Genomic DNA, 22,521 nt, shown 5'->3' on the forward strand with positions numbered 1-22,521 from the left:
CATAAATAACTACTAAATGTTTGATTGACCTTTTCATTTTAGAGAAGTGTGGCATATTTTCTAAATTTTTTGTTGTTACACAGATCTGAGAGATTGATTGTTCATGTCAGTTTAAATTGGTGTGCTTGTCATTTAGTGTCACCCTTCCAGGGAGGCTCTGAAATCTGTAATATACAGATGAGCCTTGACTGTGAGCAGGCAGATTTGGAGGTATGACCATCTCTAGCCAATAATTCTGGGTTCTGAAGGATGTCACCACTGAGTCTTTATACACCCACCCTGCTTTTCAGCAGCATGTGAATTTTGTTTTCTTAAATTGGGTCAATTTCTTCACCTTCTCCTGCCTGAAAAGCAGTGCACCTCTAATTTCATTTAAGTTTGTGGGTCTTTTACAGTAAAATTCTAAAAGAGAAGAGGTGTGTAGGACATTTAACCATTAAATGTAAAGAATGGTAGGATGATCCACTACTCTTGAATTTATAGGACAAATTTAATGGTGAAATTGGGACACATCTTAAAAAAAAAAAGTAACTAGAAGTACTGGAAAATTATTTTTCTATTTGTTTCCCAGATTGAGACCTTTATTCACAGATTCTCAGGTAGCATTACTCTAGAATTTTACAACATATTGTTCCATGGACAGAGAGTCAATGTTCATCTAAATTATAAAAATGCTGAAGTGATAGATAATACTAAGATCTACTTCTATTTAAACTACATTTGGAACTTTCTATAAAAAGAGAGCAATGTGAGTTTATTTCACAAAGTGAAGTGTGTGGTTTCCATGTACTGTTTCTGGAATTAACTCTGTTAACTTTGGTGATATCACTTAGAGAAATCATCCCATCATTATATTTCTCTAGGAATTGATTCCTTAAGACCGTTTTAAAAGAAAGCTTACCAAATCATTCATTGAAAAATGTAGAAATGTGATAAAGAAATAATTCCTAGAGACTCTGGAAAAAGGGGTGATTTATCACTCTAAGTTATTCTTGTTCAGTTTCTAAGTCACGTCTGACTCTTTGTGACCACACGGACTACAGCACACCAGGCTTCCCTGTCCCTCACAATCTCCTGGAGTTTGCCCAAGTTCATGTCCATTGAATCGATGATGCCATCCAGCCATCTCATCCTCTGTCTCCCTCTTCTCTGCCTTCAGTCTTTCACAGCATCTCTTTTCCAATGAGTCAATTGTTTGCATCAGGCAGCCAAAATATTGGCGCTTCAGCTTCAACATCAGTCCTTCCAGAGACTATTCAGAGTTGATTTCCTTTAAGACTGACTAGTTTTATCTCCTTGTTTACCAAGGGACTCTCAATAATGTTCTCCATTACCACAATTCAAAAGCATCAATTCTTCAGCGCTCATCTATTGTCCAGCTTTCGCACCGGTAAAGGACTACTGGAAAGACAATAGGTTTGATTATATGGACCTTTGTCAGCAAAGTGATATCTTTCCTTTTTAACACACTGTCATAGTTTTCCTGCCAAGAAGCAATCGTCTTCTAATTTCAAGCCTACAGTCACCATCTGCACTGATTTTAGAGTCCAAGAAAGGGAGATCTGCCACTGCTTCTATCTTTTCCCCTTCTATTTGCCATGAAATGATGGGACCGGATGCCATGATCTTAGTTTTCTTAATGTTGAGTGTTAAGCCAGTTTTTTCACTCTCCTCCTTCACCCTCATCAAGAGGTGTCACTAAATCAATGAAGTCAGTTTTTAAGTGAACCAAAAACTCTAGTTATTAATTTGTAAATGATGCCTAACTGGATATGTGAACCCAAACTCACAGAGTTAACCTGAGAATGAGTAGGAGGGAACCACTATGTTTTCCTCTTTATGAACTTCAATTAAAAGGAAAGATGGCTTAGAAATTTTTTTAAGGTCTTCTAGTTCTCTTTCATCCCTTTTCCTTGGCAGAGATGGACATTCAGAAGGAAGACAGTCGTATGGATGCTGCCTGTCTCATTTTGGTTATTTTTCTAAATATGCTGAAAATACATTTTTCATGTGCTAAAAATTTGCCAACTTACTGTAAACTGATAAAAGTTCATCAGAAATTAGTGCTATTAGGATGCTAAAAAGCAAAGGCAGCTTCAAAATATAACATGAGTAGTACCTGAAGATGAAGCAATTTATCACTCAGAGGTTAAAAGTTCATAGTAGATAAAACTCTGGAAATGAATCATTGATGTGTTGCTTCTATTAAAAAGCAAAAACACTCCCATAAATTTTTTTTTTCAGCTGTACACATGTAAATGGTGGGAATGAAGATTATTTAAATTTTTCTTCTATTTCTGTATATTCCAAATATTTTTACAGGTAGTTGGTTTATTTCATTAACTGAATAAACTATATTCATTGTAAAAAAAATAATAAAAAATAAAAAAAAAAAGCAAAAACAAAACACCTTAGATACTGGGATTTGGAATTAAGAGTAGAGTATGGGGGCTTCCCCAGTTGCTCAGTGATAAAGAGTCTGCCTGCAAGGGAGGAGAAGTGGGGTTGATCCCTGAGTTGGGAAGATTCCCTGGAGGAGGAAATGGTAACCCACCCCAATATTCTTGCCTGGGAAATCCCATGGACAGAGGAACCTGGTGGGCTACAATCCATAAGGTCCACGACTTAGCAACTAAACAATAACAAAAATGTCCTGTCAAAACCGGGAAGAAATCATACAGTTAAATATCTGACATTTATACTGTCTCTATTAGGACACAAGTGTGTCTCATCACACAGGAAACCAAGATATAGAAACCTAGGAGTCAGCAGCCTCTGCATCAGGAACCACGTGGTTCAGTCCTTGCGGTGGAGGCAGGTCACATGTCCATTTCCCTGGGCCTTGTATTAGGTGAACTTCCTTTACTTCTGGCCCTGCTCTAATAAAAGCTTTTTGCCATTTGTTGGTTGCATTTCAGTGTCTCCTTCTGACCCACACCAGATTTTCTTTTTGAAAAGTAAGAAAGTTCCACAAAATTTGGAAACCACCTGACATCCATGTTCACCTCCTGTGAGGGGCGTCAGCACCTACTACATATAGTGCACACAATGATGATAGAAACAGGATGCCTTATAAGCCCAGTTTATTATTTTTCAGTTTTGCTATATTCTATTATTTTCCCAAGCTCAAAAACAATCTGAGGTATTCTATACTGAGATGTATAGTTTTGAATAGTTATTATTTGTTCTATTTTCCTTAAATTATAACTTTTTCAGTGCTTTCCTTTGTTTAAAGTGTGATATGATATCTTGGAGCCAGTTAATTGTTATAAGAATATATCCTTTTACAATTACACTTAATAATAAAACAGTTTTATATATAAATTATTTGTCCATATGAATTTAATTTCTAATTTACAGGAACAGATATGTCATGCAGTTAGTCACTTATGTCTTCATTCATGTTGTTGCTGTTTGTCGTGTCTGACTCTTCTGCAACCCCACGAACTGTAGCCCACCATGCTCCTCTGTCCATGGGATTTGTCAGTCAAGAATACTGGAGTGGGTTGCAATTTCCTTAGCCAGGGGATCTCACCCAGGATCGAACCCAAGTCTCCTGCTTGGTAGGTAGATTCTTTACCACTGAGCCACCAGGGAAGCCCACCTTCATCCAGCCAACAAGTAGCTACTGAGAGCTTCTTAGGCAATGTTGCAGATTCTGGGGCTGTCACAGTCGTCAAGAGACAAAATATCTGTCCTTCTGGAGCTGAAATTCTCCTAGAGAAGCTGAAAAGCAAGCCAGTGCATATGTAATGAAATCTCAGTGCTGATAAATGCAAAGGAGAAAAGTGAGGCAGAACATAAGTAGAGGCTAGCTGATAGCATTATTAATGATGGGCAATATCTATTGATCTGTCACAAATTCTGCATGTACTGACACATTTAATATTCTTAACAATGTTAGGAGGTACACACCCTTATAATTATGATATTATAGTCTTACTTAGAGTTTACGAAGCTAAAGTAGAGTAGGTTCAGGAATTTGCCCAGTTAGCAGAGCCAGGCAAGACTTATCCTCAGGGGGCCTGGCTTCAAGTCTCCAATTTGTTTTTGTTGGCTGCAAAAAAAAAACAAAAAAGAAAGAAAAGTCAACAAAAGAGTCAAAAATGCAGTATTTGGATGCAATCTCAAAAATGACAGAATGATCTTGGCTCATTTCCAAGGGAAACTATTCAGTATCACAGTAATCCAAGTCTATACCCCAACCACTAATGCCAAAAAAAGCTGAAGTTGAACAGTTTAATGAAAACTTACAAGACCTTCTAGAACTAAAACCAAAAAAAGATGTCTCCTTCATCTTCAGTTCAGTTCAGTTCAGTTCATTCGCTCAGTTGTGTCCGACTCTTTGTAACCCCATGAATCGCAGCACACCAGGCCTCCCTGTCCATCATCAACTCCCGGAGTTTACTCACACTGATGCACATTGAGTCGGTGATGCCATCCAGCCATCTCATCCTCTGTCGCCCCCTTCTCCTCCTGCCCTCAATCTTTCCCAGCATCAGAGTCTTTTCCAATGAGTCAACAACTATTCGCATGAGGTGGCCAAAATATTGGAGTTTCAGCTTCAGCATCAGTCCTTACAATGAACACCCAGGACTGATCTCCTTTAGGATGGACTGGTTGGATCTCCTTGCAGTCCAAGGGACTCTCAAGAGTCTTCTCCAACACCACAGTTAAAAAGCATCAATTTTTCAGCATTCAGCTTTCTTCACAGTCCAACTCTCACATCCATACATGACCACTGGAAAAACCATAGCCTTGACTAGACAGACCTTTGTTGGCAAAGTAGTGTCTCTGCTTTTTAACATGCTGTCTAGGTTGGTCATTACTTTCCTTCCAAGGAATAAGCGTCTTTTAATTTCATGGCTGCAGTCACCATCTGCAGTGATTTTGGAGCCCCCCAAAATTAAGTCTGACACTGTTTCCACTGTCTCCCCATCTATTTCCCATCAGGTGATGGGACCAGATGCCATGATCTTAGTTTCTGAATGTTAAGCTTTAAGCCAACTTTTTCACTCTCCTCTTTCACTTTCATCAAGAGGATTTTTAGTTCCTCTTCACTATCTGCCATAAGGGTGGTGTCATCTGCATATCTGAGGTTATTGATATTTCTCCTGGCAATCTTGATTCCAGCTTGTGCTTCTTCCAGCCCAGCGTTTCCCGTGATGTACTCTGCATATAATTTAAATAAACAGGGTGACAATGTACAGCCTTGACTTACTCCTTTTCCTATTTGGAAGCAGTCTGTTGTTCCATGTCCAGTTCTAACTGTTGCTTCCTAATCTGCATACAGGTTTCTCAAGAGGCAGGTCAGGTGGTCTGGTATTCCCATCTCTTTCAGAATTTTCCACAGTTTATTGTGATCCAGACAGTCGAAGGCTTTGACGTAGTCAATAAAGCAGAAATAGATGTTTTTCTGGAGCTCTCTTGCTTTTTTCCATGATCCAGCGGATATCGGCAATTTGATCTCTGTTTCCTCTGCCTTTCCTAAAACCAGCTTGAACATCTGGAAGTTCTCGGTTCACGTATTGCTGAAGTATGGCTTGGAGAATTGTGAGCATTACTTTACTAGTGTGTGAGATGAGTGCAATTGTGTGGCAGTTTGAGCATTCTTTGGAATTGCCTTTCTAGGGATTGGAATGAAAACTGACTTTTTCCAGTCCTGTGGCCACTGCTGAGTTTTCCAAATTTGCTGGCATATTGAGTGCAGCACTTTCACGGCATCATCTTTCAGGATTTGAAATAGCTCAACTGGAATTTCATCACCTCCACTAGCTTTGTTCATAATGATGTTTTCGAAGGCCCACTTGACTTCACATTCCAGGATGTCTGGCTCTAGGTGAGTGATCACACCATTGTGATTATCTGGCTCGTGAAGATCTTTTTTGTACAGTTCTTCTGTATATTCTTGCCACCTCTTCTTCGTATCTTCTGCTTCTGTTTGGTCCATACCATTTCTGTCCTTTATCAAGCCCATCTTTGCTTGAAATGTTCCCTTGATATCTCTAATTTTCTTGAAGAGATCTCTAGTCTATCCCATTCTGTTGTTTTCCTCTATTTCTTTGCATTGATCGGTGAGGAAGGCTTTCTTATCTCTCCTTGGTATTCTTTGGAACTCTGCATTCAAATGGGAATATCTTTCCTTTTCTCCTTTTCTTTTTGCTTCTCTTCTTTTCACAGATATTTGTAAGCCTCCTCAGACAATCTTTTTGCATTTCTTTTCCATGGGGATGGTCTTGATCCCTGTCTCCTGTACAATGTCACGAACCTCTGTCCATAGTTCATCAGGCTCTCTGTCTATCAGATCTAGTCCCTTAAATCTATTTCTCACTTCCACTGTACAGTCATAAGGGATTTGATTTAGGTCATACCTGAATGGTCTAGTGGTTTTCCCTACTTTCTTCAGTTTAAGTCTGAATTTGGCAATAAGGAGTTCATGATCTGAGCCACAGTCAACTCCTCGTCTTGTTTTGCTGACTATATAGAGCTTCTCCATCTTTGGCTGCAAAGAATATAATCAATCTGATTTCATTGTTGACCATCTGGTTATGTCCATGTGTAGAGTCTTCCCTTGTGTTGTTGGAAGAGGGTGTTTGCTATGACCAATGTGTTCTCTTGGCAAAACTCCATTAGCCTTTGCCCTGCTTCATTCCGTACTCCAAGGCCAAATTTGCCCATTACTCCAGGTATTTCTTGACTTCCTACTTTTGCATTCCAGGCCCCTATAATGAAAAGGACATCTTTTTTGGGTGTTAGTTCTAAAAGGTCTTGTAGGTCTTCTTAGAACCAATCAACTTCAGCTTCTTCAGCATTACTGGTTGGGACATAGGCTTGGATTACCATGATATTGAATGGTTTGCCTTGGAAATGAACAGAGATCATTCTGTCGTTTTTCAAGATTGCATCCAAGTACTGCATTTCAGACTCTCCTTCATATTAGGGGACTGAAATACAAATGTAGGAAGTCAAGAGATACCTGGAATAACAGGCAAGTTTAGCCTTGGAGTACAAAATGAAGCAGGGCAAAGGCTAACAGAGTTTTTCCAACAGAACATGCTGGTCATAGCAAACACGCTCTTCCAATGACACAATAGAGGACTCTACACATGGACATCACCAGATGGTCAATACCAAAATCAGATTGATTATATTCTTTGCAGCCAAAGATGGAGAAGCTCTATACAGTCAGGAAAAACAAACCCAGGAGCTGACTATGGCTCAGATCATGAACTCCTTAGTTCAAAACTCAGGCTTAAATGGAATAAACTAGGGAAAACCACAAGCAATTCTGATGTGACTAAAACAAATCCCTTATAAATTATACAGTGGAAGTGACAAGTATATTCAAGAGATTAATTCTGATAGACAGAGTGCCTGAAGATCTATGGACACAGGTTTGTAACACTCTACTGGAGGTGGTAAACAAAACCATCCCAAAGAAAAAAAAATGCAACAAGGCAAAATGGTTGTCCAAGAAGGCTTACAAATAGCTGAGAAAAGAAGAGAAGCAAAAGGCAAAGGAGAAAAGGAAAGATATACCCATCTCAATGCAGAGTTCCAAAGAATAGCACAGAGAGATAAGAAAGCCTTCCTAAGTGATCAATGCAAAGAAATAGAGGAAAACAATAGAAAAGGAAAGACTAGAGATCTCTTCAAGAAAATTAGCAATACCAAGGGAACATTTCCTGCAAGGATGGGCACAATAAACGACAGAAACTGTATGGATGTAACAGAAGCAGAAGATATTAAGAAGAGGTGGCAAGAATACATGGAAGAATTATTTTTTATTTTTTTTAATTTTTATTATTATTATTATTATTAATTTTTTAAAAAGGTCTTAATGATCCAAATAGCCCCAATGGTGTGATCAATCACTTAGAGACAGACGACCTGGAATGTGAAGTCAAGTGGGCCTTAGGAAGCATCATGATGAAGAAAGCTAGTGGAGGTGATGGAATTCCAGCTTTTCTATTTCAAGTGGGTGAACACAGCTCCACCCATCAACAGAAAATTGGATTAAAGATTTACTGAGCATGACCCAACCCTTTAGAACAAGACCCAGTTTCCCCCTCAGTCAGTCTCTCCCATCAGGAAGTGTCCATAAGCCTCTTATCCTTCTCCATCAGAAGGCAGACAGACCAAAAACCACAATCACAAAAAACTGACCAATTTAATCACATAGAACACACATCCTTGTCTAACAATGACACTATGAGCCATGCTGTTTAGGGCCACCCAATACCCATGGGTCATGGTGGAGAGTCCTACAAAATGTGGTCCACTGGAGAAGGGAATGGCAAACCACTTCAGTAATCTTCCTTGAGAACCGCATGAAAAATATGAAAAGCCAAAAAGATAAGACACTGAAAGATGAACTCCCCAGGTCAGTAGGTGTCGAGTAAGCTACCTGAGATCAGTGGAGAAATAATTCCAGAAAGAATGAAGAGACAGAGCCAAAGCAAAAGCAAAACCAGTTGTGGATGTGACTGGTGATGGAAGGAAGTTCTGATGCTCTAAAGAGAAATATTGCATAGGAACCTGAAATGTTAGGCCCATGAATCAAGGCAAATTGGAAGTGGTCAAACAGGAGATGGCAAGAATGAATGTCGACATTTGTGCAATTGGCGAACAAAAATGAGCTGGAATGGGTGAATTTAACTCAGATGACCATTACATCTACTACTGTGGGCAAGAATCCCTTCTAAGAAATGGAGTAGACATCAGAGTCAACAAGAGTCCGAAATGCAGTACTTGGGTGCAATCTGAAGAATGACAGAATGATATGTTTGTTTCCAAGGCAAGTCATTCAATATCATGGTAATCCAAGTCTATGTCTCAACCACTCATGCTGAAGAAGCTGAAGTTGAAGGGTTCTATGAAAACCTATAAGAACTTTTAGAACTAACACCCAAAAAAGATGTCCTTTTCATTATAGAGGACTGGAATTCAAAAGTAGGAAATCAAGAATCACCTGGAGTAACAGGCAAATTTGGCCTTGGAGGACAGAATGAAGCATGGCAAATGCTAATAGAGTTTTGCCAAGAAAACGCACTGGTCAAAGCAAACACCCTCTTCCAAGAACACAGGAGAAGTCTCTACACATGGACATCACCAGATAGTCAATAGTGAAATCAGATTGATTATATACTTTGCAGCCAAAGATGGAGAAGCTCTAAACAGTCAGGAAAAAAAAAAAAAAAAAAAAAAACTGGAAGCTGACTGTGGCTCAGATCATGAACTCCTGATTGCCAAATTCTGACTTAAATTGAAAAAGGTAGGGAAAGCCACTAGACCATTCAGGTATGACTTAAATCAACTGCCTTATGATTATACAGTGGAAGTGAGAAATAGATTTAAGGGACTAGACCTGATACAGTACTTGATAAACTATTGACAGAGGTTCATCACATTGTACAGGAGACAGGGATCAGGACCATCCCAAGAAAAAGAAATGCAAAAAAGCAAAATGGCTGTCTGAGGAGGCCTTACATATAGCTGTGAAAAGAAAAGAAGTGAAAAGCAAAGGATAAAAGGAAAGATATACCCATGTGAATTCAGAGTTCCAAAGAATAGCAAGGAGATATAAGAAAGCCTTCCTCAGTGATCAGTGCAAAGAAATAGAGGAAAACAATAGAATGGGAAAGACTAGAGATATCTTCAAGAAAATTAGAGATACCAAGGGAACATTTCATGCAAAGATGGGCTCAATATAGGACAGAAATGGTATGGACCTAACTAAAGCAGATGATATTAAGAAGAGGTGGCAAGAATATACAGAAGAACTGTACAAAAAAGATATTCATAACCCAGATAATCATGATGGTGTGATCACTCACCTAGAGCCAGACATCCTAGAATGTGAAGTCAAGTGGGCCTTAGGAAGCATCACTACGAACAAAGCTAATGGATGTGGTGGAATTCCAGTTGAGCTATTTCAAATTTTAAAAGGTGATCCTGTGAAAGTGCTACATTGAATATGCCAGGAAATTTAGAAAACTTAGCAGTGACCACAGGACTAGAAAAGGTCAGATTTCATTTCAGTCTCAAAGAAAGGTAATGCCCAAGAATGCTCAAACTCTGCACAATTGCACTCATCTCACATACCAGTAGAGTAATGCTCAAAATTCTCCAAGCAAGACTTCAACAATACGTGAACTGTGAACTTCCAGATGTTCAAACTGGCTTTAGAAAAGGCAGAGGTACCAGAGATCAAATTGCCAACATCCTCTGGATCATTGAAAAAGCAAGAGAGCTCCAGAAAAACATCTATTTCTGCTTTATGACTCTGCCAAAGCCTTTGACTGTGTGGACCAAAATAAACTGTGGAAAATTCTGAAAGAGATGGGAATACCAGACCACCTGACCTGCCTCTTGAGAAATCTGTATGCAGGTCAGGAAACAACAGTTAGAACTGGACATGGAACAACAGACTGCTTCCAAATAGGAAAAGGAGTACGCCAAGGCTTTATTTTCTCACCCTGCTTATTTAACTTATATGCAGAGTACATTGTGAGAAATGCTGGACTGGAGGAAGCACAAGTTGAAATCAAGATTGCCAGGAGAAATATCAATAACCTCAGATATGCAGATGACACCACCCTTATGGCAGAAAGTGAAGAAGAACTAAAGAACCCTTTGATGAAAGTGAAAGAGGAGAGTGAAAAAGTTGGCTTAAAGCTCAACATTCAGAAAACTAAGATCATGGCATCTGGTCCCATCACTTCCTGGCAAATAGATTGGGAAATAGTGGAAACAGTGACAGACTTTATCTTTTTGGGCTCCAAAATCACTGCAGATGGTGACTGCAGCCATAAAATTAAAAGATGCATACTCCTTGGAAGGAAAGTTATGACTAACTTAGCATATTAAAAAGCCGAGATATTACTTAGCCAACAACAGCCCATATATTCAAGGCTATGGTTTTTCCTGTAGTCAGGTATGGATGTGACAGTTGGACTATTAAGAAAGCTGAGTGCCAAAGAATTGATGCTTTTGAACTGTGGTGTTGGAGAAGACTCTTGTGAGTTCCTTGGACTGCAAGGAGATCCAACCAGTCCGTCCTAAAGGAAATCAGTCCTGAATATTCATTGGAAGGGCTGATGTTGAAGCTGAAACTCCAATACTTTGGCTACCTGATGCAAAGAACTGACTCATTTGAAAAGACCCTGATGCTGGGAAAAATTGAAGGTGGGAGGAGCAGGGGTTGCCAGAGGATGAGATGGTGGGATGGTCTCACCTACTCAATGGACATGAGTTTGAGTAATCTCTGGGAGTTGGTGATGGACAGGGAGGCCTAATGTGCTGCGGTCCATGGGGTTGCAAAGAATCTGATAAACGACTGAATGACTGAATTGAACTGAACTGATTTCAAATCCTTAAAGATGATACTGTTCAAGTGCTGCACTCAATATACTAGCATATTTGGAAGACTCAGGAGTGGCCACAGGGCTGGGAAATGTCAGTCTTCATTCCATTCCCAAAGAAGGGCAGTGCCAAAGAATGTTCAAATTACCAAAAAATTCCATTCGTTTCCCATGCTAGCAAGGTAATGCTCAAAATCCTTCATGCTAGGCTTCATCAGTACATGAACCAAGAACTTCGAAATGTGCAAACTGGATTTAGAAAAGCCAGAGAAACTGGAGATCAGATTGCCAACATCTATTGGATCATCGAAAAAGCAAGAGAATTTAAGAAAAACATCTGTTTTATTGACTACACTGTACCCTTTGACTGTGTGGATCACAACAAACTGTGGAAAATTCTTAAAGAGATAGTAATACCAGAGCACCTTACTTGCCTTCTGCGAAACTTGTATGCAGGTCAAGAAGCAACAGTAAGAACCGGATAGGGAACAACTGGTTCCAAGCAACAATTTGAACTGGTTCCAAATTGGGAAAGGAGTACATCAAGGCTATATATTATCACCTTGCTTATTTGACTTATATGCAGAGTACATCATGCGAAATTCAGGGCTGGATGAAGCTGGCATCAAGACTGCTGAGAGTGATATCAATGATGTCAGATATGCACATGACACCACCCTAATGGTAGAAAGTGAAGAGGAACTACAGAGCTTCTTGATAAAAGTGAAAGAGGAGTGTGAAAAAGCTGGCTTAAAGCTCAGCATTCAAGAAACTAAGATCATGGCATTCTAGCTCATCACTTCATTGCAATATATGGGGAAATGGTGGAAACAATGACAGACTTTATTTCCAAAATCACTGCAGGTGGTGACTGCAGCCATGAAATTAAAAGATGCTTGCTCCTGGGAAGAGGAGTTATAACAAACACAGACAGAACATTAAAAAGCAGAGACATCACTTTGCTGACAAAGTCTATGTAGTCAAACCTATGGTTTTCCCCATAGTCATGTATCAGTGTGAGAGTTGGGACATAAAGAAGGCTGAGCACTGAAGAACTGATGCTTTTGAACTGTGGTTCTGGATAAGATTGTTGTGAGTCCCTTGGACTTCAAGGAGATCAAACCAGTCAATTCTAAAGGAAATCAACCCTGAATTTTCCTTGGAAGGACTGATGATCAAGCTGAAGTTCCAATACTTTGGCTACCTGATTTGAAGAGATGACTCATTGGAAAAGACCCTGATGCTGGGAAAGATGGCCTCAGGTTGAGAAGGGTACAAAAGAGGACACGATGGTTGGATGGCATCACTGACTTAATCGACATGAGTTTGAGCAAACTCCAGGAAATAGTGAAGGACAAGGAATTCTGGTGTGCTGCTGTCCATGTGGTTGCAAAGTGTTGGACACAACTCAGTGACTGAACAACAACAACCTATATCCATGTGCTGGGGGAAATAAGATGTTATGTTTTATTTTTCATGCATTTTCCTTCACTACAATGCATTTATGACACTGAAGAAAATATGGTTGATTGGTCTACCGTTTATAGGTTTAAACTTGGGAAAGAACCATCATCAGAATGGGCTCCAGGATTACTAATGTATAAGGGGCAGTTTGCCATTGTTTGAAACTTGCATATATTAAACTTTAGAAAATAGTAAAGGGCCAATAAGATTATATCTTTAGAGAACCAGATTTTCTGTAAAGGTTTTGAAAGTTTTTCTCTAGTGTACCAACTCCTATGCAAAATGTACTTTGGGAAACTTGACTCAACATAAAGATCCTTTTAACTTTTCTGTTTAAATCACATTGGGAGAAATAGCTTCACTTTTTGAGGGACTTCCTTAACTAACCCCTAGGTGGGGTTTCTGTTGGATGTCCTATGATGGGAATGGGGGACACTGAGATCTTTCTGTCCTGAGTTGACTCCACCATCTTTCTCAGTGAACATTCATTGGAAGGAGCTCTCCCCATCACCTGGCTGTACACGTAAAATACGTAAGAAGTCCTGAGGATGTCAAAGCTCTAATGTCTAAGAGGCTTGTCTACTTCAGTAGCTGTTTGCTTAGAAAAATGTCATTCTTTCTGTATCCACAGGTACAACTTAAAGAATCCATCAAAGGTCTTCCTGCTAAAATGAATACTGAATTAGCAGAATCTGGATTGAATTTGAGTGTTGGTCAGAAACAACTGGTGTGCCTTGCCAGGACTATTCTCAGGAAAAATCAGATATTGATTATTGACAAAGCCACATCATATGTGGATCCAAGGTATGGAGCTGAGTCCCAGGAAATCTTGAATCTGACTTGTAAATGTGGTAAATGGAAAATATTTAGTGAATCTTTGAAATGTTTCTAAGTGTTTGCTTAGCCTCATGGATATCTGTTGATAATATTAATTCCAGAAAACAAAGGAAAAAATCAAGACATGTTATATGGTGTTATTGTTGTTATGAGGCACCCTAAGAAAGCAGAATTCCTAAATCCAGCTCCTGATAATCTCAAGCAATTTGGAGGGAAGACTAATTTTCCATCATTTTATGAAAAATAGTAAATTTCTAAGTAGACTTTTTATACTTAGTTTTTTAGGAACATGAATATATGTTAAAGTATTGATTTTTAAAAACATTAAAAAAATATCCCAGGATATTTTTAAGTCTTAAGTATGCTTTGCCTCTCTTTACTGAACTAAATTAACTTCTTTGTTTCTAGAACTGATGAGTTAATACAAAAAAAAATTCATGAGAGATTTTCCCAGTGCACTGTGCTGACCGTTGCACACAGGTTGAGCACCATTATTGACTGTGAATGGGTAATGGTAAGACCCTCACCATTTTAGCTGTTTCCATTTATGTTCAATTTTTAATGTATCCTTCCTTGTAAAGTTTGATAGGAACCTCCACTAATTTTTCTCTTAGTTTCTTCTCTTATTTCCGAAAATTACTCAAGTACTTAACTATACTTTTAGAATGCACTATTTTTTTTTTAACTTTTTATTTTTTAATTGAAATATAGTTGATTTACAATGTTGTGTTAGTTTCTGGTGTGTAGCAAAGTGGTTCAGTCATATTATATATATATATGTTATATATAATATATACATGAATAAAACTTTTTCTTTTTTATATTCTTTTCCATTATAGTTATCACAGGATATTGAATATAGTTCTCTGTGCTATACAGAAAACCTTGTTGTATATCTATTTTATATATACTAGTGTGTATCTGCTAATCCCAAACTCTTAGTTTATTCCTTCCCTTCCCTCTTTCCCCTTTGGTAACCATAAGTTTGCTCTCTATGTCTTTGTGTTTCTATTTTTTTAAAGAGGTGCATTTGTATCATATTTTATACTTCACATATAAGTGATATCATGTGGCTTTTGTCTTTCTCTGTTTGGTTTATTTCACCTAGTAAAATAATCTCTAGATCCATCCATGTTACTGCAGACAGCATTATTTCATTCTTTCTAATGGCCAAGTAATATTCCATTATGTATAAGTACCATATCTTCTTTATCTAGTCCTCTGTTGATGGATATTTAGATGGCTTCCATATCTTGGCTATTGTAAACAGTACTACAATGAACTTTGGAGTGCATGTATTTTTTCAGATCATATTTTTCTCTGGATATATGTCCAGGAGTGGGATGGCAGGGTCATAGGGTAATTCTGTTTTTCATTTTATAAGGAACTCCATATTGTTCTCCATCGCGGTTGTATCAATTTACATTCCCACCAACAGTGTAGAAGGGGTCCCTTCTATCTTAACTTTGTGTGTCAACTTCACTGGGCTAAAGAATGCCCACATAGCTGACAAAACATTATTTCTGGGTGTATCTGTGAGGGTGTCTCTGGAAGACTTTAGCACGTGAACCAGTAGCTGAGTAGAGGCCACTCTGGTTGTCTTCTGATAGACATTGTCCAATCCACCGAGGCCTTGAACTTAACGAAAAGCAGAGGAAGGGACTTTTTTCTCTGCTTGAACTGAGACATTTATCTTCTCTTTCCCTGGGCAGAACTTCTGGTATTAAATAATATATCCAATAATCTTATATGTTCATATTAAAAGTTTATTTGAATTGTCATTTTTTTTATGATGGCCAACCATTAAAATATTCCAAACCCAAGTTATAGCTCCATATTCTAGTGGAGTATAACACAGTCATTTTCACTGTGTCATAGTTGTTTCAGCATTTTTGGGTTCCCTTATCAAAAAAATAGACTCTAATTTAGACTGTCAGGAGGTTGATAGCTAAAGTTGTAGAATTTCTTAGAAGTCCATGAGAAGAAAAGGCCTAGTGAGAAAAAGAGTATTTTTTAACCGAACGGATTTAATATAAGAAATGTATTACATAGGGATTGCTGCTGCTGCTAAGTCGCTTCAGCTGTGTCCAACTCTGTGTGACCCCACAGACGGCAGCCCACCAGGTTCCGCCGTCCCTGGGATTCTCTAGGCAAGAACCCTGGAATGGGTTGCCATTTCCTTCTCCAACATAGGGATTAGAGGGCTAGAAAAATGAAACACTGGGGTAATGAATTTAGAAAGCAGCTACCATATCCTCGGGTGATCTCCAGACCTGAGAACTCGGAAGAGAGGCCCTAAAAAATTGATGCTCAGACCTCCAAGGAGAGGTCACTGTCCGGTTGTGAGGGGGCAGCATGGGGCTGGTTCTCCATGTGCTAATAGCCGGGGGCTGGAGTCAGGTCCCAGTGCTGAGGTGATGCTAGTAGCAGAATCAGGTAGAACATTAGCTGTGTTTCCCACCTTCAGTCTGCCTCTAGTGCCCCCTACTGGCAGGACCTAACAAAGGCCACCTGGCCAAAGAGTCTGAACTGTTGCAGTGACTTGCAGAGAGCCAGCTTTTTCATCACAGATGAGAGTTTGGAAAGAAAGGGAAATCAGGGATGAGAGACTAAATAAACAACCAGTGAGTCTTTTAAACAATAGCTCTGTTCTGCACACACGGCAGGCTCCAGGCTTTGGTCTCTGGATATCTGTCTAGTATATTCCTTCCAGGTTTGGTTGGCTCTTTCTTCCTTAGTAATTTAATATTTCCTTCCTTAGCTCTATTTCCTCCCTCCATCTATTCCTTTTCTCTCTCTTTTTCGTTTTATCTCTTTCCTTGTCCTTTTCCTCTTTTGCTTGCTCAGTTTCAATAAATGTTAGGATGTGGCTTTATGAATAAGAAAAGCACCCCTCAAAGGAAAACCTTTGGGCAGCAAATAATTTCAAGGAATGGAAGATACTTTAAGGTATTTTAATGGTCTATATAAAACAGACAATAATTGCTAATGAATGGCAGTAATACCCAGAGTTCTTTATGTCTGATAATAATAGAACTACCTCTTTTGACTTGGCAGTTCCTGGAATATCACCTCCCACCCTACCTCACAGGTGTTGTCAGATGGGACATCAGTGGGGACACCGAGTAGATGCCAGACTTACAGCACTGAAGCAGTGCCTGTAGCCTCACTCCCTGAGCTGGACGTGCACAGGAGTGAGCTCTGGGGAGGCAGACGACAGGAGTGGGGCATCCCCGACCAAAGGGATGCTCTAGGCTCCAGTGTGTCTGCTTACCTGGACTAGACATCACAGTAAGAAGCAGGCTATATCTGCAGACTTTCACTAGGAACAGGGTGACATTCAAGATTGCCCAGCAGTGACTCTTAATTTCTATAAATGTTTTGTGTCAGGCATCCTTAATCGTTCATTTTGTTTCTTGATGCTAATTGAAAAGTAACCTTTTATTTCTAGATTTTACCTGTCACTTTGTTCTTACCTCTCAACATTGTATTTCAAAATTGTCCCCTAAAGCTCCATTCTTCCACTATAAATAAATGATGCTATGAAATTTACCTATTTCAAGCCCTTTGTCAGGATTTAGACACAGCAGCAGAAAAATGGCTTGATCTCCAGCTCAGTTAAGGGTTTATTCAATTAAATTCTTTGCTCCTAAATGTACCCTGAAGATTTATTTTTAGTTTTTGGTATTATAGCATTAATGGCATTAATGGTAGCTGATTCTTTTTATTATCTAATTCTTAGAAATACTGTCACCTTGGAATGTGTGGTTGGCTAGGGAAACTGAGGAAGGACAAAATTTGGGCATTTCACCTGGTCTCTAGTCTTTCCCATTTTATCGTTTTCCTTTATTTCTTGGCATTTATCACTGAGGAAGGTTTTCTTATCTCTCCTTGCTTTTCTTTGGGACTCTGCATTCAGATGAGTATGTCTTTGCTTTTCTCCTTTAACTTCTCTTCATTTACCAGCTATTTAAATAACCTCAGATATGCAGATGACACCACCCTTATGGCAGAAAGTGAAGAGTAACTGAAGAACTTCTTGATGAACATGAAAGAGGAGAGTGAAAAAGCTGACTTAAAACTCAACATTCAGAAAACTAAGACCATGGCATCCGGTCCCATCACTTCATGGCAAATAGATGGGGACACAATCGAAACAGTGACAGAGTTTATTTTCTTGGGCTCCCAAATCACTGCAGATAGTGACTGCAGCAATGAAATTAAAAGACACTTGCTCCTTGAAAGAAAATCTATGACAAGCCTAGACAGCATATTAAAAAGCAGAGACATTACTCTGCTGACAAAGCTCTGTCTAGTTAAAAGCTATGTTTTTTTTCCCAGTAGTCATGTATGGATGTGAAAGTTGGACCGTAAAGAAAGCTGAGTGCTGAGTGTCAAAGAATTGATGCTTTTGAATTGTGGTGTTGGAGAAGACTCTTGAGAGTCCCTTGGACTGCAACGAGATCCAACCGATCAATCCTAAAGGAAATCAGTCCTGAATATTCATTGGAAGTACTGATGCTGAAGCTGACACTCTAGTACTGTAGCCACCTGACGCAAAGAGCTTATTCATTGGAAAAGACCCTGATGCTGGAAAGATTGAAGGCAGGAGGAGAAGGGGACGACAGAGGATGAGATGATTGGATGGCATCACTGACTCTATGGACATGGGTTTGAGCAAAGTTCTGGCAGTTGGTGATGGACAGGGAGGCGTGGCATGCTGCAGTCCATGGGGTCACAAAGAGTCAGACATGACTGAGTGACTGAACTGAGCTGAACTGTCACCTGGTCAGTCCTAAAGTGTTATCATCGGCACCTGATCTGCAGATGTGAACATCTGTATCCTCTGAACACAGCAGCTTTGTATCTATTATCAAAATATGTTCATTTGTTTAATGCTTTACTTATCAAATTGTTGTTTAGTCCCTCAGGAAGCTCAGGCTTCCATGACCTTCCCTATCTCCTAGAGGTTGCTCAAACTCGTGTCCACATAGCTTTTAACTAGACAGAGCTTTGTCACCAGAGCAACTGCAATGATAGTGAAAATGTTTGAAATATTGTGAGAAGTACCAAAAGGTGACACAGAGACACAAAATGGGCAATTGATGCTAGAAAAATGACACCCATACACTTGCTTAATACAGGTTTATGACAAGCTCTCAATTTGTAAAAAATGCAGTATCTGGGAAGCACAATAAAACAAGGTATATCTGTATTTCTAAAGCAATCAATAAAAACAAGATTGCCTCAAAAATTAAAGGTTTGAGAAAGAACATTACTGGTGATGTTTTTGCTGAATTGAAAGTCAACTGGTAACCAGAAGCTCTAGAAAAACATACAAGCTTTACATCTGGAGTGAATGGAGCACAGAGGATAATCCCCAACTCTGTAACTGGGGGATGCCTGTCTTTTGGTCCCCTGAGGTCTAATCCTGCCGTTCCTACCAGAGGAGTCAGCAACCACAACCAGTTCAGAACAAGATATAAACAAGTGGCCGAGTTTACATTTCCTGGTGGGACCTCCCTGTGACATCCCTGATGACCTCAACCAGGGAGCCCTAAACTGAAGGTCTCCCAACACAGGAGTGGGAACGGCAGCTCCACAGTGAAGGGTAGGATTCTTTCCTGGAAACAAGGTCATTCATCACAAAGGTGATAGGCTCCAAAGAGAACCCTTGCATCTCCCTTCTCCCTCTGTCTTCCCCACTCACACAGATGCTCAGTCTCTGTACCCAGAAACCAACATCAACTTCTTTCTCTGCCCTCAGATCCCATGTTCAATCCATCAAGCAGTCCACTTGGTTTCACTTCCTTATCTATCCCAAGTCCCACCATCTCGCCATTTCCACTACAGGCATTTTAGACTAATCCAACAGTCTAGGGCACATTGGAAGAGAGTGAACACTGAATCTGGAGAACTGAAAGACCGTCAGTGTGGTTTTAGATGTAAAGGAAGGAGGGAGAGCAGAGTGGATCATGCTATAAGGATCATATAGCTATGATCCATAACATTAATGATCTTTGATGTTACTACTATGACTTACTGAAGTCTCTGATGATAGTTAATATTTTTTAGCAATACCTTATTTTTAAGTTAAAGTCTGTACATTATTTTTTTTTCAGGTGTAATGCTATGGCACACATGCTTGGGTACAGTATAATGTAAATATTACTTCCACGTGCCTTGGGAAACCAGAAAATTCATGTGACTCACTTTACTGTGATGTTCATTATATTCTGGTATTCTGAACCTGAATCCACAATAGCTCTGAGGGATGCCTGTACCTATTTTATTTCTGGAAAGCAAGTGACTGTCTGTTCTGAAACCTTTAAGGACATAAAGACAAGTTAGTCTGCTGCAAAGTCTAATGCTCCAGAGGGTGGACCACCAGCCTGGAGGAGGGGCTGTGGAAGTGACAGATGTTTGATTTTCTTGAATGTTTGATTTTCCTGAATCAAGACATTTCCCAACTCTGCGTATCTTATAAATAGCCCTCAAAGCTCAGAGTCTGAGAGCTAAAAGCACTAACTGATGATAACAACCCCAAAGCCCCTGGGCAGAATATAAAACACTACAGACTGTTCAGTTCCGGTAATCATAGTCATGATTAAAACTTTTGTTTTCTGAAAATGAAAGAGAACTATCATTTTCTTCCTTTCCTATAACCATACAATAATGAAAGGCTGGGTTAGGCCTTTGTGTGCCTAGTAAAACAGAGTAATCAAACCATTTAAATACCACCAATCCTACCACCCAAATTCTCCCTGTCCTGTCCCTTTTTTGAAATATTGTCTGAATTATATGTTACTCGGAGATACTGTGTGCTAATGGATTTCTTTCTGCTGTTAACAGGTTTTTGATTCAGGGAAACAGGAAGAATATTATCCGCCATATGATTTGCTGCAAGATAGAAACAGCCTATTTTATAAGATGGTTCAACAACTGGGTGAGGAAGAGGCTGCTGTCCTTGTTAAAAGGGCAAAATAGGTGAGCTTGCTGCAGGAAGATATAATTACAATTCACCTCCAGAGTTCACTCTTCACAGGCTCTCCACCAAGGGTCTGAGAAGAAGCACCCTGTGTTCTTTTCAATAGAAGCCTTCAGAGAGGAAGCATCATGATTGGGTCTTAACAACACAGGGCAGGTGGAAGGCCGGTCGGCTGAGAATCTGCAGCAGTGCTGGGGGTGGGGTCACGATGTGTGCCCTTCTGTGTGCCTGCACCTGTGCCTGAGAGAGAGATTTTAGATTCAACTTTCCACATGTTTGGTCTCTGGGTTTAGATTCTCATGGACCATAGAACATTCTCATTTTGCAGATCCTTTACATTCATTCTGATTGGTGCTCAGCACATTTGTGATACAAGTTCTGTCAAGGAACATTCAGGAAATTTGAGAATTTAAGGGAAAAAAAAACTTGGAAGATTTTGATTCTAGGAAGATCTTCCAGAGAAAAGTAGGTCTCTTCTATTTCCTAATCTGTAAAGAAAACTCTTACCTGATATTATCACTTTCTCCCCAATTCTTTGTTGCATAGAATTAGGTCCATTTCCCCCCATGCTTCCTCTATATTCTAGAAGATGAAATTGTCATCAGGACAAATCAGGAACTCACAACACCTTCACACTGTAGTCTGAGTGGTGCTGAAGGTCACAGAGCACTTTCTCAGAGACGAGGTGTGGGAGGCACGAAGCACTGAGTGTGGTGTGAGGAAGGCGCTCAGTGAGGAACATTCCAGTCACGTGGTATCCTCCTAACAGAGGTGTACTGGTAACCAAGGTCTGGTTTAAGAACCTTAGCCATTGTCATACAGCCATCTGTAAGTCTCTCTGGAAGAAGGTGGGAGTGGGATTGGGATTGATGGGAAGATAAACGGAGGGAAGGAAGGTCTGATGTTCTTGCCCCTTAACATGCATGTTTCAGGGTGGGATGTGGCTTCCCTATTGAAAATTTATCTCTGGGTGTCAAATTATGGTTGTATTTTCCTTTCTTCATACTTTTCTGCACAGAGCGGGGATTGCTGAGGGAGGCTGGGTGCTGTTCTAGGTCCTGCGTTCTGTGTCGGGCCTGAGAACACTGCTCCTGTCATGTGGTAGCCAAGGGAGGGCCAGTCACCTAAGCTCACAGGGTGGCAGAACCTCATTCTTGGATTTTAGTCCTGCCACTGGCTCAGGTCACCTCTACAGAAACTAAAGCATTTCTGAATTCTCATGCCATCTTGACATTATTTTTGCATACTCTGCATCCTCTTAGGAGGATAAACTGTCAGATTATCAGTTTTTTGAATGTGCAAGCATCAGGTATCAATGTATTGTTCAGAGCTATAACACCGGGAGCATTAGCCTAAGTCACAAGATTTTTACTCTAATAGAACAGAATTCATTCATCTGAAAAGAAAACCCAACATCTGGGAGAAGGTGCTTCCAACATCACATTTTCTTGAACTCCTAGCTCAGGTGAGCTGATCACAGTCTGATTGACCCTTTTTGGATGATCCATGAAAAGTAGAGAAAGTCCCTTTTAGATACATACAGCTAAAGAGGGCAGTAGTTTGCTAGGGCTGCCATACAAAGACCAAAGAGAGGGTGACTTAAACAGCAGAAACTTACATCCTCAGTCCCAGAGGTTGGAAGTCTGAGGTCAAGGTGTCAGCAGGGTTGGTTTCCTCTGAGGCCTCACTCCTTGTCTTGGAGACACCATCTTCCCTCTGTGTCTCACATGCTCTTCCCTCTGTGTGAGAGTGTGTCCTGGTTTCTTCTTATGAGAACCAGTCTGTTAGGTTAGGACCCACTTGTATGATTTCATTTTAACTTTATTGCCTCTTTAAAGATGCTGTATCCAACTACAGTCTCATTCTATG

General features: G+C 39.8%; 1 protein-coding gene across 1 annotated transcript in view; it reads left to right on the top strand.

Moving 5' to 3' along the window:
* The window catches only part of LOC133049361 (ATP-binding cassette sub-family C member 4-like), a 167,826-nt gene that overhangs the window by 139,554 nt on the left and 5,751 nt on the right, over positions 1–22,521 (top strand). Inside the window, 3 exon segments of the mRNA XM_061133338.1 lie at positions 13,459–13,631; positions 14,073–14,178; positions 20,517–20,651. Of these exon segments, the coding sequence (XP_060989321.1) occupies positions 13,459–13,631; positions 14,073–14,178; positions 20,517–20,651 (414 nt within the window).

This window comes from Dama dama, chromosome 30 (genome assembly GCF_033118175.1).
Source record: "Dama dama isolate Ldn47 chromosome 30, ASM3311817v1, whole genome shotgun sequence".
Lineage (NCBI taxonomy): Eukaryota > Metazoa > Chordata > Mammalia > Artiodactyla > Cervidae > Dama > Dama dama.